Source organism: Sciurus carolinensis, chromosome 1 (genome assembly GCF_902686445.1).
Source record: "Sciurus carolinensis chromosome 1, mSciCar1.2, whole genome shotgun sequence".
Classification (NCBI taxonomy): domain Eukaryota; kingdom Metazoa; phylum Chordata; class Mammalia; order Rodentia; family Sciuridae; genus Sciurus; species Sciurus carolinensis.
In genome coordinates this window covers 110,033,095-110,056,901 of record NC_062213.1, presented here as the reverse complement: position 1 = coordinate 110,056,901, position 23,807 = coordinate 110,033,095, and the positions used below count along the sequence as shown (strand labels likewise).

At 38.0% G+C, this 23,807-nt stretch overlaps 1 protein-coding gene across 1 annotated transcript; it reads left to right on the top strand.

Annotated features, from left to right (window-relative positions):
• The first annotated feature begins 914 nt into the window (after window positions 1-914).
• Pifo (primary cilia formation) lies at window positions 915-23,602 on the top strand. The gene is made up of 6 exons (XM_047561190.1): window positions 915-1,080; window positions 15,724-15,863; window positions 16,692-16,790; window positions 17,552-17,682; window positions 20,061-20,178; window positions 21,225-23,602. Exons 1-6 carry the CDS (start codon window positions 915-917, stop codon window positions 21,291-21,293), a joined length of 723 nt encoding a protein of 240 aa, XP_047417146.1. The 3' UTR covers window positions 21,294-23,602.
• The last annotated feature ends 205 nt before the right edge of the window (window positions 23,603-23,807 follow it).

The following is a 23,807-nucleotide window of genomic DNA, read 5'->3' as shown; positions in this document are numbered from 1 at the left end:
TTTATAGAATGAGGACTAAAAACTAAGCCCCTTTATTTTTCCTCCCGTTTTACATATCAATTCATATTTAAACAAATGATTGCTGTGTATCCTTCTGTGCAAGAAGAGGATGAATATGATCTAGCCACCGTGACCAATCTGACATCATCTCCAACAATTCTTTCTCATTCTATTTCAACTGAGTCATTCCCTTGCTATTTCTCAAGTATTCCAGGTATCCTATCACCTCTGGCTTTGCACAAGCTAGAAAACTCTTTCCCCACGTTTTTATTTGACTCTCTCTCAAACTTCTTTCAAAACGTCCCTCGAAGTCACCTTCTCAGTGAGGACTCTACTGGCTCCTCAACCTAATAATGAAATCAACTTTATCCTTTTCTTCCTGCTGCATTTACTTTGTTTCTCCCGAATACATCACTACCTGACATACCACGTTTTATGTATTCTTCGTGTGTGTGTGTGTGTGTGTGTGTGTGTGTGTGTGTGTCCATATCTATCACCAGAATTAAGCTCTACAAGAACAAGAATTGCCATTCACTGGAGGATTCCCACAGCCTAGAGTAGTGCCTGGCACATTATTATAAGTTTAACAAGCACTTATTATATGAATACAGGAATGAGGGTTTGAAGGAAGTTAGGAATTAGCCAGCTGAGTATTCCAAGCAGTGGACAAGTTTTGTAATATAGGCTATCTCCTACATGGTGAGTATTTTCCCTATACTGCAGAGTGAGGAAACAAGATTTTGCAAGGATAAATAACCTACCTTTCCAGTTCCCTTTATACCTCAACGCTGCCATGTAGAAACCAATGTCACAATAACTTGAAGGGGAACTTCCAGGGTGGGGCAGTTGCTTAGCAGCCAGTCTTATAAGCACTTATTTCCTTGGTTAAAGTCCACATAAGAGAGTGTTAACTCATGGAGATAGTGTATGAGAGAGCCACGCTTCTTGAAAATCTCCCAGATGAACTATTCTTGTCCAGACCTCGGAAATCGACAAATTCTAAGTTAGATGAGCTACCTGGGATTTGGAAATTCAAAACCTTGCTACAGCTACAGCCATTCACTTGGAATTTTGGTCAAGGTAATCTCTTTTTTGTCTAGTACATGCATGAAAATTCATTCCTTCAGTATTGGAGTCTAATTGGAAAGAGGTGGCATGGGCACAGGATTACCTGAGGAGCCTGGTCCAGGGCACAGATAAGAGGAAGCATTTTTTTAAATAATTATTTGCATGAAGATACCCTTAGAGCCAGTCGCAGTCCTGGCATGGAGGTGGAAGATGGGAAGTGCATTAACATTGGTTAAAGGTCAATTATAGGGTAATCACTTGTGCAAGATTTGGTCGTGTTAACTCCTGAATTCTCAAGGAAGCCATAAGAAGAAATGATTAGTGCCCCTTTATAAACAAACCAAGGCTTAGGTAGCTTAAGTGTCTTTCAAAATATCATACATTAGTAAACACAGATCAATTTGTTAAAATTCATGTTCAAGAGGCTTCAAAGTTTACTCTATGCTCTCAGATGGGAGCATTGAATGTAAGAAGGTTGAGAAGGTGGAATTTAGCAAGTCTTTTTCTGCCCTGCCTCCCTTGTCCAGACACACCTTCCCAGGGTTTTTATTCCCTGGATCAGGTAGTCTCAGCCTTATTCAGATCCAAGACCTGTTTTGAGTAAAAAATTATTGTATTATACCCCCTTTATTATCCTAAAATTAAATTCATAGATAATGTAACCTATCACACATGATTTCACAAACAACTCTTTGTGGTGCCATAACTGTAATGTAAAGGAGAAAACTAATCTCTAATAAAATACTATGTATCTCAGCACACAAATGCTCAGACATACCAATGTTGAATGACCATTTAGTAGTCAGGCTGCTGCCCCATATATTGCACAATGACTTAAGTCTAGAATTAAGAGAAATTCAAAAGTCATTTCATACAAGCTCAAGAAAATAGAAGAGCATAGTTTTAAGTGATCAGCAAAACAAAAGCTAGTGTTAGTGAACAATAACACTTCCGACTTGTTTTTGATAATAGAAAAAAGTCAATAGCTTTAGCTGAAACAGGGACATACCTAGACAAATTATAAACCACTGAAGTGAAAAAAGGAAAGGAGGGATGTGAATTTGTTATTATTGAGGAAATGGTTAATTTGCTCGGGTTGCCAAATTTTTAAAAATAAATTATTTTATTTTTCTATGACATATACCAAAAGGGTTTTAATCATAACTGAACACATTGTGAATATGTCAGGAGAAAAACGCCATTCATATTCCTTATCAGTCTGTTCCACTGAATGTCTCCCTACATTGATTTCTAACTCATAGATTATTTTTAATATATTTTTAAATTTTATATAAATTGATTTATGCAGTGTGTAAATGTTCATGTCTGAATTACTTCATTCAACATTGTGAGATCATATTATTGCCTATGCAGGATTTTGTTCATATTCATTGCTAATATAGTAGTCATTTATATAAATATTCCACAATTTGCTTTTCCATTCTATTGTTTATGGACATTTTTGTCTCAAATTTAGGAATATTATGATTAATGTTGCTTTTAATATTCGTGTACATGTCTTTTGGAACACAAGTGCATACATTCCTGCTGAGGAAATACCAAGGGGTAGAAATTAGTAGGTCACAGAGATGTTTATGTTCAGCTCTAATAAAGACCATCAGACAGTTTTCCAAAGTGAGCACATTGACAAATTTACAATTCCACTACAATTGGAATGTTCCCCAAAGGCTCATGTGTTGAAGGTTTTGTCCCCAGTGCAGCAATGTTCAAAGGTGGGACTTTTTTCAAAATTACCATTTTGAAATAGTTTCAAACCCAAGGACAAGTTATAAAAAGAGTAAAACGAAATCCTTATCTTCTTCACCCAAATTCCTCAACTGTAAAATTTTACTTTGTATTCTATTTCTTGCTTCCTTTATACACACTTTTTCTGACTTGTTGCCCCATTCTTCCTAACAACTCCAACATAACCATCCAAAGATTCTCTCCTGCATTGCACCAATAAAACTCTACCAACTGAAATTCAGCATCAATATAATAGTGCTGTTCAAACTCTGCTAGCTGAGCCAAGAGTGATTCTTCCTGTCTCATGCAGGATCCCACCCAGGAATCATGCCACTTTCTACTGTCATGTTCATCCATATCCTTTAATACTGTTTTAGTCAGTTTTTTCTCTGCTGTTACTAAAAGAACTGACTAGAGCAATTGTAGAGGAGGAAAAGGTTATTTGGAGGCTTATGGTTTCAGAGGTCTCAGTCCATAGATAGCCAGGTCCATTCTTCAGGGCTAAAGGTAAGGCTGAATATCATGCAGAAGAGCATGGCAGAGGAAAATAGCTCACATGATGATCAGAAAGCAGAGAGAGAGAGTCTCCACTTGCCAAATACAAATATATAACCCAAAGCCATACCCCAATTCCCACCTCTCCAGTCATAGTGGACTACTTCAGTTACCACCCAGTTAATCCCTATCAGGGGATTAAATCACTGATGGGGTTAAGACTCTTACAACCCCATCATTTCTCCTCTGAACCTTCTTGCACTGTCTCACACATGAGCTTTTGGGGGACCCCTCACATCCAAACCCTAACAAATACAGAGTAATTTCTCAGCCTTTCTTTGTCTTTCATCTCTTTGGTACTCTTAAAAAACTTTCAGTAAAAGAATTCTTAACCTGGATTTGTTTCAGATTGTGGGGGGTTGGCTAAATCAATCCAAAATTGAGGCAGGCACCCAGAAAGGGAAAACCAAGGGCAAGCTTTGGGGACTGAGGTTGTTGTCAAGGGTGGAAACTATTCTTCCCTGCTTCTGCTCTCTCTTCAGTCCTATCTTTAAAAACCTTCCTACTGTTTAAGTCATGCCATCCGGATTACACTAAGTAATCTCCTTAAAGTCAAGTGACTTAGGATTTCGATTACATATACAAAATCTTTTCACAGTAAAACCTAGAGCCATGTTTGAATAATTAGCCTAGCTAGGTCAACACATCAAAATATCTATCACAGATAATGTCCCTATACAACACCAAGAAACGGTAATGTCCCTCATAACATCCATACTCAGCTACCTTGGCATCTGTGCATAACTTCTTTTTGATCCAACAACCAATATGTCAGCTACCAAATGATTATTTCTTCACTCTGTGAGTACTTTTCCTTCTTATTTTTTTAATGGATATTAATATGGACTTGTGTAGTCACGTTTTATTCAATGGATTATCATATAGTGATAGTGGACACGCTTATCTTGATTTCAATCTCAGGAGAAAATTTTTTAGATTTTCATCTTAAGTGTATTCTATACAAGTTTTTATAGATAATATTTATCGGATGCATAAAGTTATTCCTAGTTCACTAAGAGATGTATTTTTTTAAATTATGATGGATATTGAATGTTATTTTTTAATTCATTAATAATCCCTTTTTTATTTTGTTGAAATAGCAAATTATATTCATTTTATTTCAAATGTTATATCAAGCTTGCATTCTTTTTTTTTCTTTTTTATTATTGTAAACAAATGGGATACATGTTGTTTCTCTATTTGTACATGGAGTCAAGGCATACCATTTGTGTAATCATAAATTTACATAGGGCAATGTTGTTTGATTCATTCTGTTATTTTTTTCCCCTTCCCCACCACCCCTCCCACCCCTCTTTTCCCTCTATACGGTCCTTCCTTACTCCATTCTTACCACCCTCCTTATCCCTAACCCTAAACCTAACCCTAACCCTAATGCTAACCCCTCCCACCCCCCATTATATTTTCTCATCCACTTATCAGCAAGATCATTCGTCCTTTAGTTTTTTGAGATTGGCTTATCTGACTTAGCATGATATTCTCCAATTTCATCCATTTGCCTGCAAATGCCATAGTTTTATCATTCTTCATGGCAGAGTAATATTCCATTGTATATATATGCCACAGTTTCTTTATCCATTCATCAACTGAAGGGCATCTAGGTTGGTTCCACAATCTGGATATGGTGAATTGAGCAGCAATGAACATTGATGTGGCTGTATCTTTGTAGTATGCTGATTTTAAGTCCTTTGGGTATAGGCCAAGGAGTGGGATAACTGGGTCAAATGGTGGTTCCATTCCAAGCATTCTGAGGAATCGCCATACTGCTTTCCAGAGTGGCTGCACTAATTTGCAACCCCACCAGCAATGTATGAGTGTACCTTTTTCCCCACATCCTTGCCAACACCTATTGTTGCTTGTGCTCTTGATAATCACCATTCTAATTGGGGTGAGATGGAATCTTAGGGTAGTTTTGATTTGCATTTCTCTTATTACTAGAGATGTTGAACATATTTTCATATATCAGTTGATTGCTTTTATATCTTCTTCTTTGAAGTGTCTGTTCATTTCCTTAGCCCATTTGTTGATTGGATTATTTGCATTCTTGGTGTAGAGTTTTTTGAGTTCTTTATAGATTCTGGAGATTAGTGCTCTATCTGAAGTATGAGTAGCAAAGATATTCTCCCACTCTGTAGGCTCTCTCTTCACATTACTGATAGTTTCCTTTGTGAGTGAAAGCTTTTTAGTTTGAATCTATCCCAGTTGTTGATTCTTGCTTTTATTTCTTGTGCTATTGGAGTCCTGTTGAGGAAGTCTGATCCTAAGCCAACAAGTTGAAGGTTTGGACCTACTTCTTCTTCTATAAGATGCAGGGTCTCTGGTCTGATTCTGAGGTCCTTGATCCATTTTGAGTTGAGTTTTGTGCAGGGTGAGAGATAGGGGTTTAGTTTCATTCTGTTGCATATGGATTTCCAGTTTTCCCAGCACCATTTGTTGAAGAGGCTATCTTTTCTCCATTGCATATTTTTGGAACCTTTGTCTAGTATGAGAAAATTGTATTTATTTGGGTTCGTGTCCATGTCCTCTATTCTGTACCATTGATCTACCTGTCTATTTTGGTACCAATACCATGCCACTTTTGTTACTATTGCTTTGTAGTATAGTTGAAGATCTGGTATTGCGATACCCCCTGCTTCACTCTTTCTACTGAGGATTGCTTTAGATATTCTGGGTTTTTTATTCTTCCAGATGAATTTTATAATTGCTTGCTCTATTTCTGTAAGGTACATCATTGGGATTTTAATTGGAATTGCATTGAATCTGTATAGCACTTTAGGTAGTATGGCCATTTTGACAATGTTAATTCTGCCTATCCAAGAACATGGGAGATCTTTCCATCTTCTAAGGTTTTCTTTAATTTCTTTCTTTAGTGTTCTGTAGTTCTCATTGTAGAGGTCTTTCACCTCTTTTGTGAGATTGATTCCCAAGTATTTTATTTTTTTCGATGCTACTGTGAATAGGGTAGTTTTCCTAATTTCTCTTTCTGAAGATTCATCACTTATGTATAAAAATGCATTGGATTTATGAGCATTGATCTTGTAACCTGCTACTTTACTGAATTCACTTATGAGTTCTAAAAGTTTTCTGGTGGAATTTCCTGGTTCCTCTATATATAATCATGTCATCAGCGAACAGGGATAGTTTGAGTTCTTCTTTTCCAATTCGTATCCCTTTAATTTCTTTGGTTTGTCTAATTGCTCTGGCTAGAGTCTCAAGGACGATATTGAATAGAAGTGGTGAAAGAGGGCATCCCTGCCTTGTTCCAGTGTTTAGGGGAATGCTTTCAGTTTTTCACCATTTAGAATGATATTGGCCATGGGCTTAGCGAAGATGGCCTTCACAATGTTAAGGAATGTTCCCACTACCCCAATTTTTTCTAGTGTTTTGAGCATGAAGGGATGCTGTATTTTATCAAATGCTTTTTCTGCATCTATTGAAATAATCTTGTGATTCTTAACTTTAAGTCTGTTGATATGGTGAATGACATTTATTGATTTCCGGATGTTGAACCAACCTTGCATCCCTGGGATAAAACCCACTTGATCGTGTGGTGCACTATCTTTTTAATATATTTTTGTATGCGATTTGCTAAAATTTTGTTGAGAATTTTTGCATCGATGTTCACTAAGGATATTGGTCTGAAATTTTCTTTCCTTTATGTGTCTCTGTCTGGTTTAGGTATCAGGGTGATATTGGCTTCATAGAATGAGTTTGGGAGGGTTCCCTCCTCTTCTATTTCATGGAATACTTTGAGGAGTATTGGAATGAGCTCTTCTTTAAAGGTTTTGTAGAACTCAGCTGAGAAACCATCTGGTCCTGGACTTTTCTTGGATGGTAGGTTTTTGATGACCTCTTCTATTTCATTGCTTGAAATTGATTTATTTCAGTTGTGTATGTCCTCCTCGTTCAGTTTAGGTAATTCATATGTCTCTAGAAACTTGTTGATGTCTTCGAGGTTTTCTGTTTTGTTGGAGTATAGATTTTCAAAATAGCTTCTAATTATGTTTTGTATTTCACTCGTGTCTGTTGTGATATTTCCTTGTTCATTCCGAATTTTAGTAATTTGAGTTTCTCCCTCTTTCTCTTTGTTAGTGTGGCTAAGGGTTTATCAATTTTGTTTATTTTTTTGAAGAACCAACTATTTATTTTGTTAATTTTTCCGATTGTTTCTTTTGTTTCAATTTCATTGATTTCGGCTCTGATTTTAACTATTTCCTGTCTTCTACTACTTTTGGTGTTGGTCTGCTCTTCTTTTTCTAGGGCTTTGAGCTGTAGTGTTAAGTCATTTATTTGTTGATTTCTACTTCTTTTGTTGAATGCGCCCCATGAAATAAATCTTCCTCTAAGTACTGCTTTCATAGTGTCCCAGAGATTTTGATATGATGTGTCTTTGTTATCCTTTACTTCTAAGAATTTTTTTATTTCCCTCCTGATGTCTTCTGTTATCCATTCATCATATAATAGTGTATTATTTAATCTCCAGGTATTGGAGAAGTTTCTGTTTTTTATTCTGTCATTTATTTCTAATTTCAATCCATTATGATCTGATAGAGTACAAGGTAGTATCTCTATCTTCTTGTATTTGCTAACAGTAGCTTTGTGGCATAAAATATGGTCTATTTTAGAGAAGGATCCATGTGCTGCTGAGAAGAAAGTGTATTCGTTCTTTGTTGGGTGGTATATTCTCTATATGTCCATTAAGTCTAAATTGTTGATTGTGTTATTGAGATCTATAGTTTCTTTATTCAATTTTTGTTTGGACGATCTATCCAGTGGTGAGAGGTGTGTTAAAATCACCTAGTATTATTGTGTTGTGGTCTATTTGATTTCTGGAATTGAGAAGGATTTGTTTGACGTACATGGATGAGCCAATGTTTGGGGCATAGATATTTATGATTGTTATGTCTTGCTGATTTATGCTTCCCTTAAGCAATATGTAATGTCCTTCTTTATCCCTTCTGACTAGTTTTGGCTTAAAGTCCACATTATCTGAAATGAGGATGGATACTCCAGCTTTTTTGCTGTGTCCGTGTGCATGGTATGTTTTTTCCCATCCTTTAGCCTTTAATCTATGGGTATCTCTTTCTATGAGATGAGTCTCTTGCAGGCAGCATATTGTTGGATTTTTCTTTTTAATTCAATCTGCCAGTCTATGTCTTTTGATTGATGAGTTCTGGCCATTAACATTCAGGGTTATTATTGAGATATGATTTGTATTACCAGTCATTTGACTCATTTTTGTTTTTTGACATGATTTGGTTTCTCCTTTATTTGGCTATTCCTTTAGGCTAGTTCCTCCTGTTGCTGATTTGCATCGTTGTTTTTCATCTGTTCCTCATGGAATATATTTTGCTGAGAATGTTCTGTAATGCTGGCTTTCTTTTTGTAAATTCCTTTAGCTTTTGTTTATCATGGAAGGATCTTATTTTGTCGTCAAATCTGAAAGTAAGTTTTGCTGGGTATAAGATTCTTGGTTGGCATCCATTTTCTTTCAGGGCTTGGTAAATGTTGTTCCAGGCCCTTCTAGCTTTTAGGGTCTGGATTGAAAAATCTGCTGATATTCTTATTGGTTTCCCCCTGAATGTAATTTGATTTTTTTCTCTCACAGCCTTTAAAATTCTGTCTTTATTTTGTATGTTAGGTATTTTCATAATAATGTGCCTTGGTGTGGGTCTGTTGTAATTTTGTATATTTGGAGTCCTATGAGCCTGTTGTACTTGGTTTTCCATTTCATTCTTCAGATCTGGGAAATTTTCTGATATTATTTCATTGAATAGATTGTTCATTCCTTTGGTTTGTTTCTCTAAGCCTTCCTCAATCCCATTAATTCTTAAATTTGGCCTTTTCATGATATCCCATAATTCTTGTAGATTCTGTTCATGATTTCTTACCATGTTCTCTATTTGGTCAACTTTGTTTTCAAGATTAAATATTTTGTCTTCAATGTCTGAGGTTCTGTCTTCTAGGTGTTCTATCCTATTGGTTATGCTTTCTATGGAGTTTTTAACTTGGTTTATTGTTTCCTTCATTTCAAGGATTTCTGTTTGTTTGTTTTTCAGTATCTCTAACTCTTTATTGAAATGATCTCTTTCTTCCCATATTTGCTCTGTTAACTGTTGCTTGGTGCGCTCATTTAATGCCTGCATTTGCTCTTTCATCTCCTCCTTCAATGCCTGCCTTTTCTCTTTCATCTCCTCGTTTGCTTCTCTGATTGTTTTAATTATGTACATTCTGAACTCCCTTTCTGACATTTCTCCTGCTGTGCTGTCATTGGATTTTATTGATATAGTATCTAGGTTTGTTTGGGACATTTTCTTCCCTTGTTTTCTCATACTGGTCAGATGTCAGTGGGACTCTGAGATATTGCAGATTTCCTCTATTGGCTTATAGTGTCCCTGTAGAGTTCCAGTGTATCACCTCCCAGCCTTCAGTGCCTGAAGTCTTGGAGGAACTTGATAATGCAGTGCTTCCAAAGAAAGCTGCCCCTAGCCCGCTACTGGTTCCAGGGCTTGGAGCTGGCTCTGTGCGGAAAGGTTCTCACTGGGGGGCCTGCTCCGAGAAGCTGGCCTTGTGGGAGGAGCCCACCGCTGGAGTGAGCAGGGCTACCTGGGGAAGACTCTAGCTGCCCTGCCCTGCTCTGATAAGGCGCCCCTATCCGTGCCTGCCACCCAGGCCGAGCTTCACCCGGTGGGGGAGACTCACCCCATGGCTCTATTTCAGTCCAAGTCTCTCAGTGCCTCCCCTTCTTGAATCCTGTGTTCTGGAGCGACTGGAGATGCAGTCATCCTCTAGTCCGCCATCTTGGATCACCAAGCTTGCATTCTTGAGATAAATACAACTTCCTCTTGAAATTACCATCTGTATTTAGTTTGCTAAATTTTGTTTAGGATTTTTTTCATTTATATCATAAGACAAATTTTTGTTTCTTATAACATCACTAATTTTGCTAGTCTTACGTAATAAATTTGGTAATGGCATCTCTATTTATTTACTGGTTTATACAGAGTTGGTGTTATTTCTTTTTTAAATAATTGGTAGAATTCTCTGGTGAAGCCCTTTAATTTTATGATTTTCTTCATGAGAAATCTTAAATCATAAATTCTATTTCTTAGTTTGGACATGATAATTTTCTAAAAATATATTCATTTTATCTGATTTCAAAATTGCTAAGTAATTTATAATTTCCAGTGATTTAAAAATATAAATTTTTAATGTTTATAAAATCAGTAAAAGTATCTCCCTTTTCCTTTCTCATACTGGCATTTTGTACCTTCTCTTATTTTCCCCCAAACATTATTATCAGTGATTTATCAATCCTATTTGTGTTATTTTGGGGGGGGGGGTTACAGGGGATTGAACTCGATCACTGAGCCACATCCCCAACCCTATTTTGTATTTTATTTAGAGACAGGGTCTCACTGAGTTGCTCAGTACCTTACTTTTGTTGAGGCTGGCTTTGAACTCACAATCCTCCTGCCTCAGCCTCCTAAGCTGCTGGTGTGTTATTTTTTAAATGCTTTTATTAGTGTATCAGAGTTATACATAACAGTGGGGCTTATTATGACATATCCATAACTACCTATAACATTGTTGGCTCCATTTTCAGTCCCCATCTATTTGTGTTCTTAAAGAACCAACTTTGGGATTTGTTTGTTTTTTCACCTTCTTTGAAATGGGGATCTCACTGTGTTGCCCAGGTTGGGTCAAACTCCTGAACTCAAGTAATCCTCCTGCCTCAGTCTCTTGAGTAGCTGGGACTACAGGTGTGTGCTACCACACGACTTTTGATTCTAATGATTTTTTTCATGTATCTATTTTCATCTTCATAAAGGTCTATTCCTCCTGAAATTTGTTAAATATTTATAACCAAGCACATGGACAGTTTTGGTAAATGTTTCCAAGGACTTAAAAATAATATGAATTCCTTAGGTATCAAAGCAATACTCTTTGTGTGTCAATTCAGTAAGTTTGATAGTAGTGTTGATCAAATCTTCCACGTACTTACTGATAGTTTCTGTCTTCTTACATTATCAATTACTGGGAGTAGTGTATTAAAATCCCCCATTATGAGTGTAGAATGATCTCATTTTCATTTTATTCCATCAATTTTTTGCTTTATAGATTCTGATGCTATTTTGTGAGATGGATGCATATACATTTTTAAATGTTACAGGTTCTAGGGGTGTTGACTTTTCACTACTTAAAATCTCTTTATCACTGTCTCTTGTTTCATTTTGTCTGATACTAGTAGACATACATTCATTTTTTATTAATTTTCTTATGGAATTTGTATTTCATTCTTTTTTTATTTGTTCTTTTTAGTTATACATGACAGTACAATGTATTTTTACTTATTATATATTTATGGAGTATAACTTCCCATTGTGGTATGGAGTTACACTAGTGTATTTCATTCTTTTACTGTTTTTTATCTCAGAACTTAAAGACACTATTGGATTGTCTCCTGGATTCTACTGACCTGTCAAACATCAGTTATTAGGCTTACTTTTGCTTCTTTGAAAATAGCGTGTCTTTTGTATCTGTTTTCAAGATTTTCTCTTTGTGGTTTTCATCGGCTTTACTATGATAGGACCAAGTGGTTTGCTTTGAGTTTGTCTTACTTGAGGTTGTAACACTTTTAAAATTTTTTATTTTATTTGTTCTAATTAGTTGTACATGACAGTAGAATGCATTATACATTTTGACAGATTGTACATAAATAGAGTGTAATCTCTCATTTTTCTAATTATACGTATTGCAGGATCACATTGGCATGCAGTCATACATGTACATGAGATAATAATGTTTGTTTCACTCTACTATCAGTCCTTCCCCCATACCTCTTCCCTCCCCTCACTTCCCTCTACCTAATATAAAGTAATTCTGTTCTTCCCAGTCCCCCCACACACTGTGAATTAGCTTTCGCATATCAGAGAAAACATTCCACCTTTGGTTTGGGGAGTTTGGAGATTATAACATTTGGTTCAATTTTTTCATCAGTTTCTGAAGTATTCTCTGCCATTATCTCTTCAACTCTTGCATCTACCACATTCTCCATCTCCATCCCTTGTGGAACTTCAAATACAAATGTATCAGAACTTTTCATTATTACTCATTGTACTTTGATTGTACTATCTCTTACACTATTTTATGTATTTTCTACCCTTTTGCTTCTCCGACCTTAAGTCTGCATACTTCTGATCCATTTTTCATTTCATTAATTCTTTTGTTCAGTTTTTCTAATCTGCTATTTCATGCATTGAGTTCCTACTTTCAGTGGTGGTAATTTTTTTATTTCTACGGTTTTTTTCTCTTTTATTGCTTCTTATATTCTCCACCTTGTTACTTTCTTGAATATAATCATATAATCATTTTTCATACTCTAGGCTGGACTGATTGTTGTTTAACTCAATACATTCTTAATGAGTCAAATCTATTTAAAACATTATACCAAAAATTACATCTACTTATTCCCATTCTTATTCTTAGACTTCTGCAACAGAAGTTGCAGAACTTAAAGTTAAGAGATGATTTACTTTTGTCTCTTGAATGCAACAAGGGAAGAAGCAATTACTTTAGCACAATTGGGGAGTGATGCAAAGCTGGATTTTAGGGGCTTTGGAGAGCTCATCTATTTCTTGTTTACCTTTATTTCCAGGGCTTATCTCTTTAGAATCCTAACTAGAATCCTAGGGTGTTTTCCAGTCTCCCTCTCTCCACAGCCTGCCTAATTTTTTTCCCCAGTTCTCAAACCATCTGTGCAAAGCTCTGCTCAAATTTCTGCTTCTCCGTCAGCTTTTTAATTAGCAAATGTCCAAAGAGAACAGCAGCACCAACTGTTGGACTCACCACTACGGGTTCTCTTCTCTCTGGGATTTAGGACCTGCATTTTTTTTTCTTCCTTAATATCTCTGATAACTTGAAACATATATATTTTTGTTTTGTCCAGCTTTTCTACCCAGTTTTTCTTAGCTACAAGATTAGTCTGAAGTAAATCAGTCTATCAGTGTAGGAATTGGTTGCCATATTTTCAGCATCCTTTATGAAATGCTTCATGACATTAATAATGTAAATAAGATTTTCAAAAAACCACTGAGAACCTGCAAACATTAATTAATATTACCTAAAATAATAGTAAAAGTGAAAATTATAAATTCAATACCAAATCTCTTTACATCCTATATACCATTGGCATTATCATAGTCATATTTTGAGTAACAGAATGCTTGGAGTAAATTGTACAATGACTTTGAGATTCTACCTTTATTCCATTTAAGCTTGGCTCCTCCTAACAACTTTCTTTGTTACTGGGCTTTCTACATTATCTCTTGAAAAACAATTTTAGTACTAATAATATAAGTACTTCCAAAGATTTTTATAGAGACCAGCAGGACATTTGAATGTTATATGGGACATGAAACAATTCATTATATAACTAGACAGTGCACTGCAGGATGTTTAACCTCCCTGACCCATTGACCAGAAGCATCATCTTGATAATTTTTAAACAAAAATGCTTTCCCCGACTGGAAGAAAGATTTTTTTTTTTTTTTTTTTTTTTGGTACCAGGAACTGAACCCAGGAGCACTTAACCACTGAGCCACATTCCCCATGGATATAGGGTCTTGTTAAGTTGCTTAGGGTCTCACTAAGTTGCTGAGGCTGGCTTTAAACTCTCCATCCTCCTGCCTCAGCTTCCTGATCTGCTGGGATGACAGGTGTGTGCCATGGCACCCAGCTGGAAGAAAGAATTTTGACTGTTCTAATTACAAAGAGTCCATAAGTGTTTGAGGAGAAAGATATGCTTACCCTGATTAGCATATTACACAATGTAAACACGTACTGAAACATCACATGGTAATCCATAAAAATGCAGAATTATATGCCAATTTAAAACATAAAAAATATTTTAAATGCAAAATAAAAATAAATAAATGCTTCCACAATTTTACAAAATATCCTCCAGCCTTCAGTATCACTCTTTTGGGGAACCCTTCATTAGATCTATAAAATTACCAATGAAGATAATGCCAACCCAGAGTATGTGTGGATCCCTGGTCATCCTTAAGGGGACAAAGGGTAGTCTGGACCAGTTACATTATGTCTTCTGTTACCTCCCACACCTGGACAACTCCTAAGGCCAACTTAAAATCTAATGAAACAAGTTAGTGTTAACATCCAGGACAACTTAAGAAGTCAACAACAAACACCCTGACGTTCTTTCTTGGTTAAGGTGGATGGATACTCATAAGCTAGATGGACATTATCTTCAGTAATAATAACCTCTTGTTTAATCAACTACAAAGTTGATCAATGCATTGTTTTGATTCTATTACCTTAATCCTTTCAGTATCCCGACAGAAGGTTAGTATTAGTCCAATTTTAGAGGTGAGGGAAAGGGGGCTTTAGAAATTAAAGGACTGCCCAAGAATTTTTAAAACTATTAAGCGCTTCTATGATTCCACTGCACTCTTACTGTTCCACTCAAAGCCACCAGTCTTTTTAAAGATTCATGCTGGTCTCCACCTTCTCACCATCCCACCGCCCCGCCAACTTTCTCCTCCCCTCCCCCGCCCCAGTAAGGTAGAAGGGGGCAACCTGATTTGAAGGGCTTTAGAAAATAGGAAAATGGGCCTAAGTCCTCGTAGGGAACTAGCTCTCAGCTCCACGGCTTCTCCCACTCCCCTGCCCACCCTCCTACGCCATCCACACAGCTGCAGCGGTTTTCCACTTTCTTCCATCCTTGAAGTTCGATTTTCGGGTATGGGGAACCCCCTCTCTGCCTCTTCAGCAGTTCATTCCTTGTGGCGGTTTCCAAAGCCCTTTGCCACCCGCCTCGTCCACGCACCCCTCCAGTCAGGCGTCTAAAGACCTCCTACCCTAGCCCAGCTGCTGAACTCACGGCCCCCTGGTTCTCCGCCCGAGGTGCGGGCTCCCAACGCGCAATACTGGCTCTGGGCGCCGCCACTAGCTGGCAACCGGGCTCGGTGCTCGGCGCCCGAAGTTCCCCAGCTGGGGCCGGGCAAGCGCCTCCGTTCCCTTGGCAACGGAGTACACAGTGCTAGTGGAAGCTGGGCGCGATGTACTTCAGAGATGATGGTGAGCGGGATGCGGAGGAGTCCAGAACAGAGGGAAGGAAAAGGGTGGCGAGGATGGGAAGGCTGAAGGGGAAGGAAGTGCAGTTCCCCCTGGGTGGAGTTTGGTGCGGTTTTTCTAAGAATTTGATGGAGCCCAGCCCCCTCTGTTCTACCTGTCTGGTCACTCCTCTCCTCCAAGGAGCTCGCATAGACCCCTGTGTCTTCCCTAACCTGGAGTTTGTTTTTTCTTGATTTTCAGGGAGGGTGGATAACTACTCCTTTGGATCATGTCAACACAGAAGGCTCTTTCCTCACTTCTATCCCCCAAACCGGTTGGGGAACAAGTTTCTTCCTCTTAGGGGATTTCCCCACACAGGGCCTGGATGTTACATAACAGATGTGAGTATTCGCTTTCCCTTACAAGGATCTGTTTCCTGAATATGGAAGTGAGACCCGGGTTTCCTGGAAAACAAACTCTAGGATGCAATGCCAGTTTCCCTCCCGTTAGTCCTACCCTCAGGCTGCCTATTGCAACTGGAGCAAATTCAGATCTCCTGAGATTCAAAAAATTGGATTTATTAGAATGCACAAAAATGTCATTTATTCTACCTATACAACCACATCCCTGTTTTAGTCAGCTTTTTCATTGCGGCTATCAAAAGACCTGACAAGAATAATTTTAAGGACGAAAAGTTAATTTTGGAGCTCATGGTTTCTGAGGTCTCAGTCCATAGATGGTGGACTCCATTCCTTGGGCCAGAACATGATGGTGGAAGAAAGAGACTCAGGACATAATGATCAGGAAACTGAGAGAGCTCTGCTCATAAGGACATAATATAAGCCCCAAAGGCACACCCCAGGAACCCACCTCCTCTAGCCACACCATACCTGCCTAGAGTTATCACCAAGTAATTTCTAGAAGGGGATTAAAGCACTTAATAGGTTAAGGCTTTCAGAACCCAATTATTTCATCTCTCAACTTTCTTGCATTGTCTCACACATGAGCTTTTGGAGGACACCTCATATCTAAATCATAACACAACCCTTTGCAAAATTACATGTATTATTTATGCAATTATTTATGTAATTATTTGTGTGGTTTTTAACCTTGAAGGAGTCAAGACAAGAATATCTCTTACAGAGTAGTTCAGATGAGGGCAGTTCACTGTGTTATTGATGTTTTTCTTTACTCTTTCTCTCTTTTTATACATATATAACTGCTCGAAGTGGTATGGCTTGGCATACAACCTAACTAAGATTCCGACCAGTATAAAAGGATATGCTATTGGAGCCAGAACAGCTGTGAGGTTTAAGCCAGTCCACAAGGTAAAATTCTGGGATTTTAGGGTGATCCATGTGACTGTATGTAAAGCTTGGTCATTAGTTTTGCAGAAATGTGGAGGGGGGATAGCAAAAAACAGTTCACTGGGGAAATAATCCCAATGAAGGATTTTAGTGCTGAGATGTGCAAGGTCAAAATACTGGAAACTGTGTTTATACACATCATATTATCTTGTCAGTTAAAAAACAACTTTTCTATCCTTTTGTGAGATTGGATTTTAAGTCTAATCTTAAAATAAGATCCTAATGTCCTCTCTCTCTCCCTCTCTCTCTCTCTCTCTCTCCCTCTCTCTCCCTCTCTCTCCCTCCCTCTCTCTCTCCCTCTCTCTCTCTGTGGGTGGGGATGGAACCCAGGGCCTTGCCCATACTAGGCAAGTACCCTACCACTGAGTTACATTCTCAGCTCAAGGATCCTAATCTTTTTTGGATGTTTTCTTCCATGGAAACTCAAGGGATACTGAGTCTCAAAATTTCTCAGTGGGGCTGTGGACATAGTGACTGCAAAACTTGTCTTGGTTCTCTACTCAGCCTAGGTTTATTACAACCTGTGCACTACGCATCCTGGATGACTGACTCACTCATATAGCTTGGTTTTCTACCTACATAAGTCTATTTGTATATCTCGAAGTGACTGAACCATAGCTGACTTATAAATAGGAAGAGGACGATTCTGGTTTTTTACCTGGAAGGCTTTTTGTGTATGTATATCTCCCTTTAACACATTGACTTTTTTTTCTTGGTAATAGGAATTGACACTTCACCCAGGCCTGTACCAGAAAGTAAAGAATTGGAAGGAAAAACCAAAGCAAAATTTTGCTCCATTTAATACCTTGGTGCCTCGATTTCAGAGCTATTTAAAGGACCCTTCTTACCCTGGGTATGTCACCTCTTTTCTAGTACAGTTCAATGAAAAGCAATAGGAAAAGAAGTACACAAACCAGTGATTGTAACCAAACTAAATAAGCAATCGCCCATCTTTAAATATTTAACCTCTTATCTCCCAGGTCTCTTGTGTAATTGCAAAATCACAATTATTCATTTGGTAAATATTTATTAATATACCAAAGAGTTTGGGTTGGCCCATTTGTTTTTGTTTGTTTTGTTTTCCCAGTACTGGGGATTGAATCTCTGAGCCACATCCTCAGCCCCATTTACTTTTTTATTTTGAGATAGAATTTCACTAAGTCACCTAGGCTGGCCTCACACTTGCAGTCCTCCTGCCTCAGCTCCCAAGTCCCTGGTATTACAGATCTGGGCCACCACACCCAGCTACTTTGTAGGTAGGTTGTACTTTGTGGGTTGCAGAGTTCTTGCAGTAAACCCACCACACAAGCCTCTAAGCTTGGACTCTAGAGTCCAAATGGATGAGAAGTAGGTATACAAGAAAATACCAATAGTAGTAATGATGGTGACCATGTATTTTATCAAACTGTGATACTAATGAGAGTGAAAGGGAAGTAGCCATAAGCTAGGGCTGTTGTGGACAAACCAGGAAGTACAGTGACCTGGAAATGTGCTGTGAGGAAAATAAAACAGGACAATGATATGAAAGCAATGGGCTGAGGCAGCCTTAGATAGGGTTGTTAAGGAAGGATGCTCTGAGCAAATGACACTTGATCAGATTTTGAATGACAAGATTGGAGCAGCCCTGGGAAGATCTGGAGACAGGGAATCCCAGGCAGAAGAGATAGGAAAAGCAAAGACTGTAAATTGGGAAGGAAATTGGTGTGAAGAAAAGAAGGCTCCTATGGCTAGAGGGCAGTGAGCAAAGAGGAAGAGTGGAGACAGGGGCAGGCTGGAGTAGAGGCCTTAGGGATCACGGGGCTTATGCTAAATGTGTTAGGAAACCATTCAGAATATATGAAATTGTAAGTGACATGGTCAGGGTCTTTCTTTTACTGACGAGAAGTCCAAGACACATAGAGTGAAAGTAACTTCTTCGAGTTTGCTTTAAGGAAGTTGAAGTGTTAAGTCTTGACCCCCATGTCCACTCTAAGCATATTTCCCCCATGGTAGAATCAACACCAAAAGACAGAGTTTTTTTTTTGTTTGTTTGTTAATTTTATATTTGTTCTTTTTGGTTATACTTAATAGTAGAATGTATTTTGATATATCATACATACACAGAGTATAACTTTTCATTTTTGTGGTTGTACATGGTGTGGAGTTACACTGGTCGTGTATTCATATATGAATATAGGAAAGTTATGTCCCATTCATTCTACTGTCTTTCCCATTCCCATTTCCCCTCACTTCCCCTTATTCCCCGCTGTACCAATTCAGTGAACCTCGCTCCTGCATCTCCCCACCCCACCTATTGTGAGTCAGTATCCGCATATCAGAGAGAACTTTTGGCCTTTGGTTTTGGGGATTGGCTTATTTCACTTAGCATGACAGTCTTCAGTTGCATCCATTTACCAGCAATTGGCATCATTTCATTCTTCTTTATGACTGAGTAATATTTCATTGTGCAAATATACCACATTTTCTTTGTCCATTCATCTGTTGAAGGGCATCTATGTTGGCTCCATAGCTTAGCTACTATGAATTGAGCTGCTATAAACATTGATGTGGCCATGTCACCATGTTCTGCTGATTTTAAGTCTTTGGGGTATATGCCAAGGAGTGGAATAACTGGGTCAAATGATGGTTCCATTCCTAGTTTTTTTGCGGAATCTCCATACTGCTTTCCAGAGTGATTGCACCAACTTGCAGCCCCACCAGCAATGTATGAGAGTACATTTTCCCCCAAATCCTCACCAACATTTATTGTTACTTGTTTTTTTGATAATTGCCATTCTGACTGGAATGAGATGAAATCTCAGTGTAGTTTTCAAAAGATAAAATTTTAGGAACAGAGGCAATTCTAAAGTAATCCATGGCCAAGAAATTTAATTGGTTCTGCTTTCATGTCCCTAGATTACAAATAGATTATCTGGGCATTTTAATCAACAACTTTCATCATAGAACTAGTTTATCACTGTCATGAATCTCTTCTATCACCCACCTCTTCTGTGATCTTCTGGTCTTTCAGCTCAGGACACAGAATTGTAGAAATAGTTTTTAGAGTCAGTCTTTACCTTAGCTCATAAGAAATACTTTAACAAGTAAATGAACCCCATGCTTGCCCAGCATTAAAAAGTTAGTCAGTCCATTGCTTTTCCCAAGGGGTTAAGTCAAGTTCAGGGATAGCCATGGAGTTTGTCTTATGTCACTGACTCATTAGATATAATTTTTGTATTTTTTTATTTCTAGTCCTGGTACATACAACCCGGAGAAGAAACCACTCCCAAAAGTTACTTGGCCAATGAAATTTGGATCTCCAGACTGGGCTCAGGTTCCAACTCTAGAGAAAAGAACCCTAAAAGCTGAGGTAATACAATTGGATTTCTGTAGATCACTGTCTAACATGTTCATATGTATCAAGGGTTCATAACCAAAAGCCTGTAAATGAAGTTCTTGGTCCCCTAAAATTATATGTAGTTTTGTGTGCATACAAATATGGGGATCCTATTTGGAGACTTACACAATTTCTTAGATTTTTAACAGTGTATAGGACTGACTAAAAGTCATGTTTTCTTATCTGTTCCTCAAGTAATCTTTTGGAATAGATTCAGAAGAAATATCCCTCTAAGACAATGGATGACACTAGAACCCAGAAACATTAATTCATTCAGCTGGAATCCAGACCTTTTAACTCCTAATACAGTTCTTTCTGAAAACACTTGAGTGTTAAATGATTGGAGAGCTATAGAGTACTCTGATTAGGAGCATGAACTCAGGATTATACTGCGTGGGTTCAAATACTAGCTCCAGTGTAGACTTGCTGTATGATCTTAAGCAAGTACTTTAACTTTTCTAAGCATATGTTTTCTTATCTTTAAAATGAAATAATAATAGAATTGATCTGATATGGTTGTAGAGATTCCACACTGAGAGAATGCAGAAAAACATTTAACACAGTAATGTAATGTATGCTCAGTCCATGTTAGCTATCATAATTCTTGAGGTGCATTTCTTTCCTAGTAGAGCTTAGGATTAATACCACAAATATTTTCAAATGCCTAACATATTAATATAATTGTGCTAAGGCATTTAGATAACATTCAGGAATTAAACATATAATCCTTGTCTTCAAGAAGGCAACCAACTACTAGAACATCTACCGAGTAGCAAATATTTCAGACTATGCTATTCATCATAGAAAGATAATAAAGGATAGATGTACACAGATGTTGAGAAAATGACTAAGGCTACATTACTTTGAAACTGGGGCTTACCTGGGTCCACACAGCTGGAATGCATGCTTCTATTTTGCATGCAAGGCCCTGAGTTCAATCTTCAGCGCCCCCCCCCACACACACACACACGAAGACTAGAACCAGAGGATTCTCATCAGAACATTGTCTTTCATTGCAGCTATCCACAGACAAAGAATTTAGAAAGCATCGGAACCGTGTGGCTTACTTAAGCCTATATTACGATTGAGAAGTGGTCACTTCCTTCACATACTTCTCCTGATCACAGAATCTTCAGAATAGAGGACAGAGCTGCTCTTCTTCTGCATTACTGTGGCCCACTTGTCTTTCAAGCTGGGGCCCAGGGCGTGTTAAGGGGCTCACAACTGCAATTTGCGAGTATAAAGACTGGTTAAGTGTCCTGTCTCCTGCTGCTGGTTTATGATCTGGGGGTTCATGGTAGATGGTTTCATTTGAGTGAAATACTCTTGAGTCCTTGCCCTTTATTCGTAATTTCCAGATACCAGGCTTATATGTTCTACAACTAGCTCTGGTAATAGGTAGCTGGTGTCCTACACATATCAAGAGCTTGGATAGGATGTGGGCTTGCTAGATATAAAGGATGCTTAAAAGCAGGTGAAAACATTCCTAATTTATGAGCTCTTCCAAGCTTTAATGTAGCGTGGGAAGGCCCTAATTTGGTTGCCTTTCCCAGACTGACATAAAACACACAGAACCAAAAATTCCCCCCCTTCCCATTACATCATCTATTTAATCTGTCAGTCAACATACATATTGAATTTATTACTCTCTGTCTGTCAGTGGTAGGCACTGGGAACATACTAGAATTCAACATACACTAATCTACTAGTTCCTTGAGGCCGGCCAGAAGTCTGAGACTTCCTCAGGGTGACTAATGCATTGGACCTGCCCTCAGTCTGAATGACCTCTGGAGCCTTATACCTAGCCTGGGGATATAAAGGTCAGAACCCACAACAGCCATGTGTAAAATACTTATCCAGAAACTCTGGCCTAGTAAGTAGGCTTTTTTAATTTCCAACATTAACTGACATAACTCACAAATATAGTTTGTTCAGGTTTGGCATTAAGAGTGGCCTAACTTAACTTTTTTTTTTCCCAGTGGAAATTGCTGGGGATTGAACCCAGGGGCACTTTACCAATGAGCTACAGCCCCAGTCCTTTTTGTTTTCATTTTGAGACAGGGTCTCATGAAGTTGCTGAAGATAGCCTCAAACTTGCAATCTTCCTGCCTCAGCCCTCCCCAGTCACTGGGATTACAGAGGTGTATACCCAGGGGTCTGGCTTATCTTTTAATGGATATGTCCTTTTGTACCCACTTAGACCTCTTAGTAATTATCCAAAAGGTGGAAAATCTGAAAGGTCTGGGTTTCAAAGAGTGAGAAGCTGACAGTGGCCACAGAAAGGCTCCAGCCCACCACAACCCTGAGAGCCACCCCACAACAAGTGTTAGCTAGAGAAAATGATAGTAAGAGACAAAAATCTCCTGGGTGAATGACTTGGAGGAGCCTAATTCCATAAGAGTCAAGATCTTCTGAAATAATTATGGTGAAGGTCAGAAAAGTCTCTATTGAAAACCAAACTGGAATATTAAAATAAAGATACCTGAGGTTAAAAACTTGCCCCGTACATAGACGTCTTTTAATCTGATGATTGAATGATTCTGTTAACTTGTCAAGAAGCATTTATGACTTGAGAATCATGATGAACTGTTACCACCCCTCCTACATGCATCCCTCCCTTTTCTGCTGTGGATCCACACACATGCAGGTGTATTCAGAGACAATAAGTTAGCATTATTTTTTCTGATTCAGTATCTTTTGCCCCTTCTTTGGAGTTTATTGACAGCAAATTGGAACATCTTTCACACTATTTGGTCCATATGCTCAAAGTTTTTCCCAGGGAAGGAAACTCTCTTTCCTAAAATAGTAATCTGAGGCTGGGGGTGTAGTTCAGTGGTGGAGAGCTTGCCTAGTATGGGCAAGGCCCTGGGTTCAATCCACAGTGATACACACACATACACACACATGCACACACAGAAAGAAAGAGTCAAAAACACATCCTATTCAATAATAAAATAATAATGATGTGACCAAAAATAATTTGTAATAAAACTTCAGTTAATCCTCAGCGTTCCTTAAAATGCTAAGCTGCTAAGAAATGGCACAAATACTTAAGAAAAAATACCATAAGAGCTGGACATATTATAGCTCAGTAGGAGAGTCCTTACCTAGCATGTGCTAGGGCGGGGATCTCCAGTACTGCAAAAGGAATAAATAAATAAATAAATACAGTACCAAAGAGAAAACATTGTGGGTCATATTTATTTTATGTCTGGATTTGTTCAAGGGGCTTACAAGATTGGGTTAATGGAGTAAAATCATAGTACTTAGTGAAGTAGAGCTTACAATATAACAAAGACTGATTTAGAAACTGCATGAAATACGAGAGGATGTAGCTTGACATGCAGCACCACAGAATCTGTGACAAAGTGGAATTTAATGGCCAATTGCTGCAAATTGCAGCAAACCATGCACATGTACTAATAGAGATCCATACTCAAAATTTGGAAATCAATTTAAATAATATTAAAGTCTTCCAGTGTATGTCAGTGTGCTCTATCATATATTAAACATTGTATTATTAAATACTAAATTGTATTTAATCACATTTTTTCTGCCTTGAGGAAAAAGTAATAATGAGGTTAGTCTACCCTTCCTCGTTG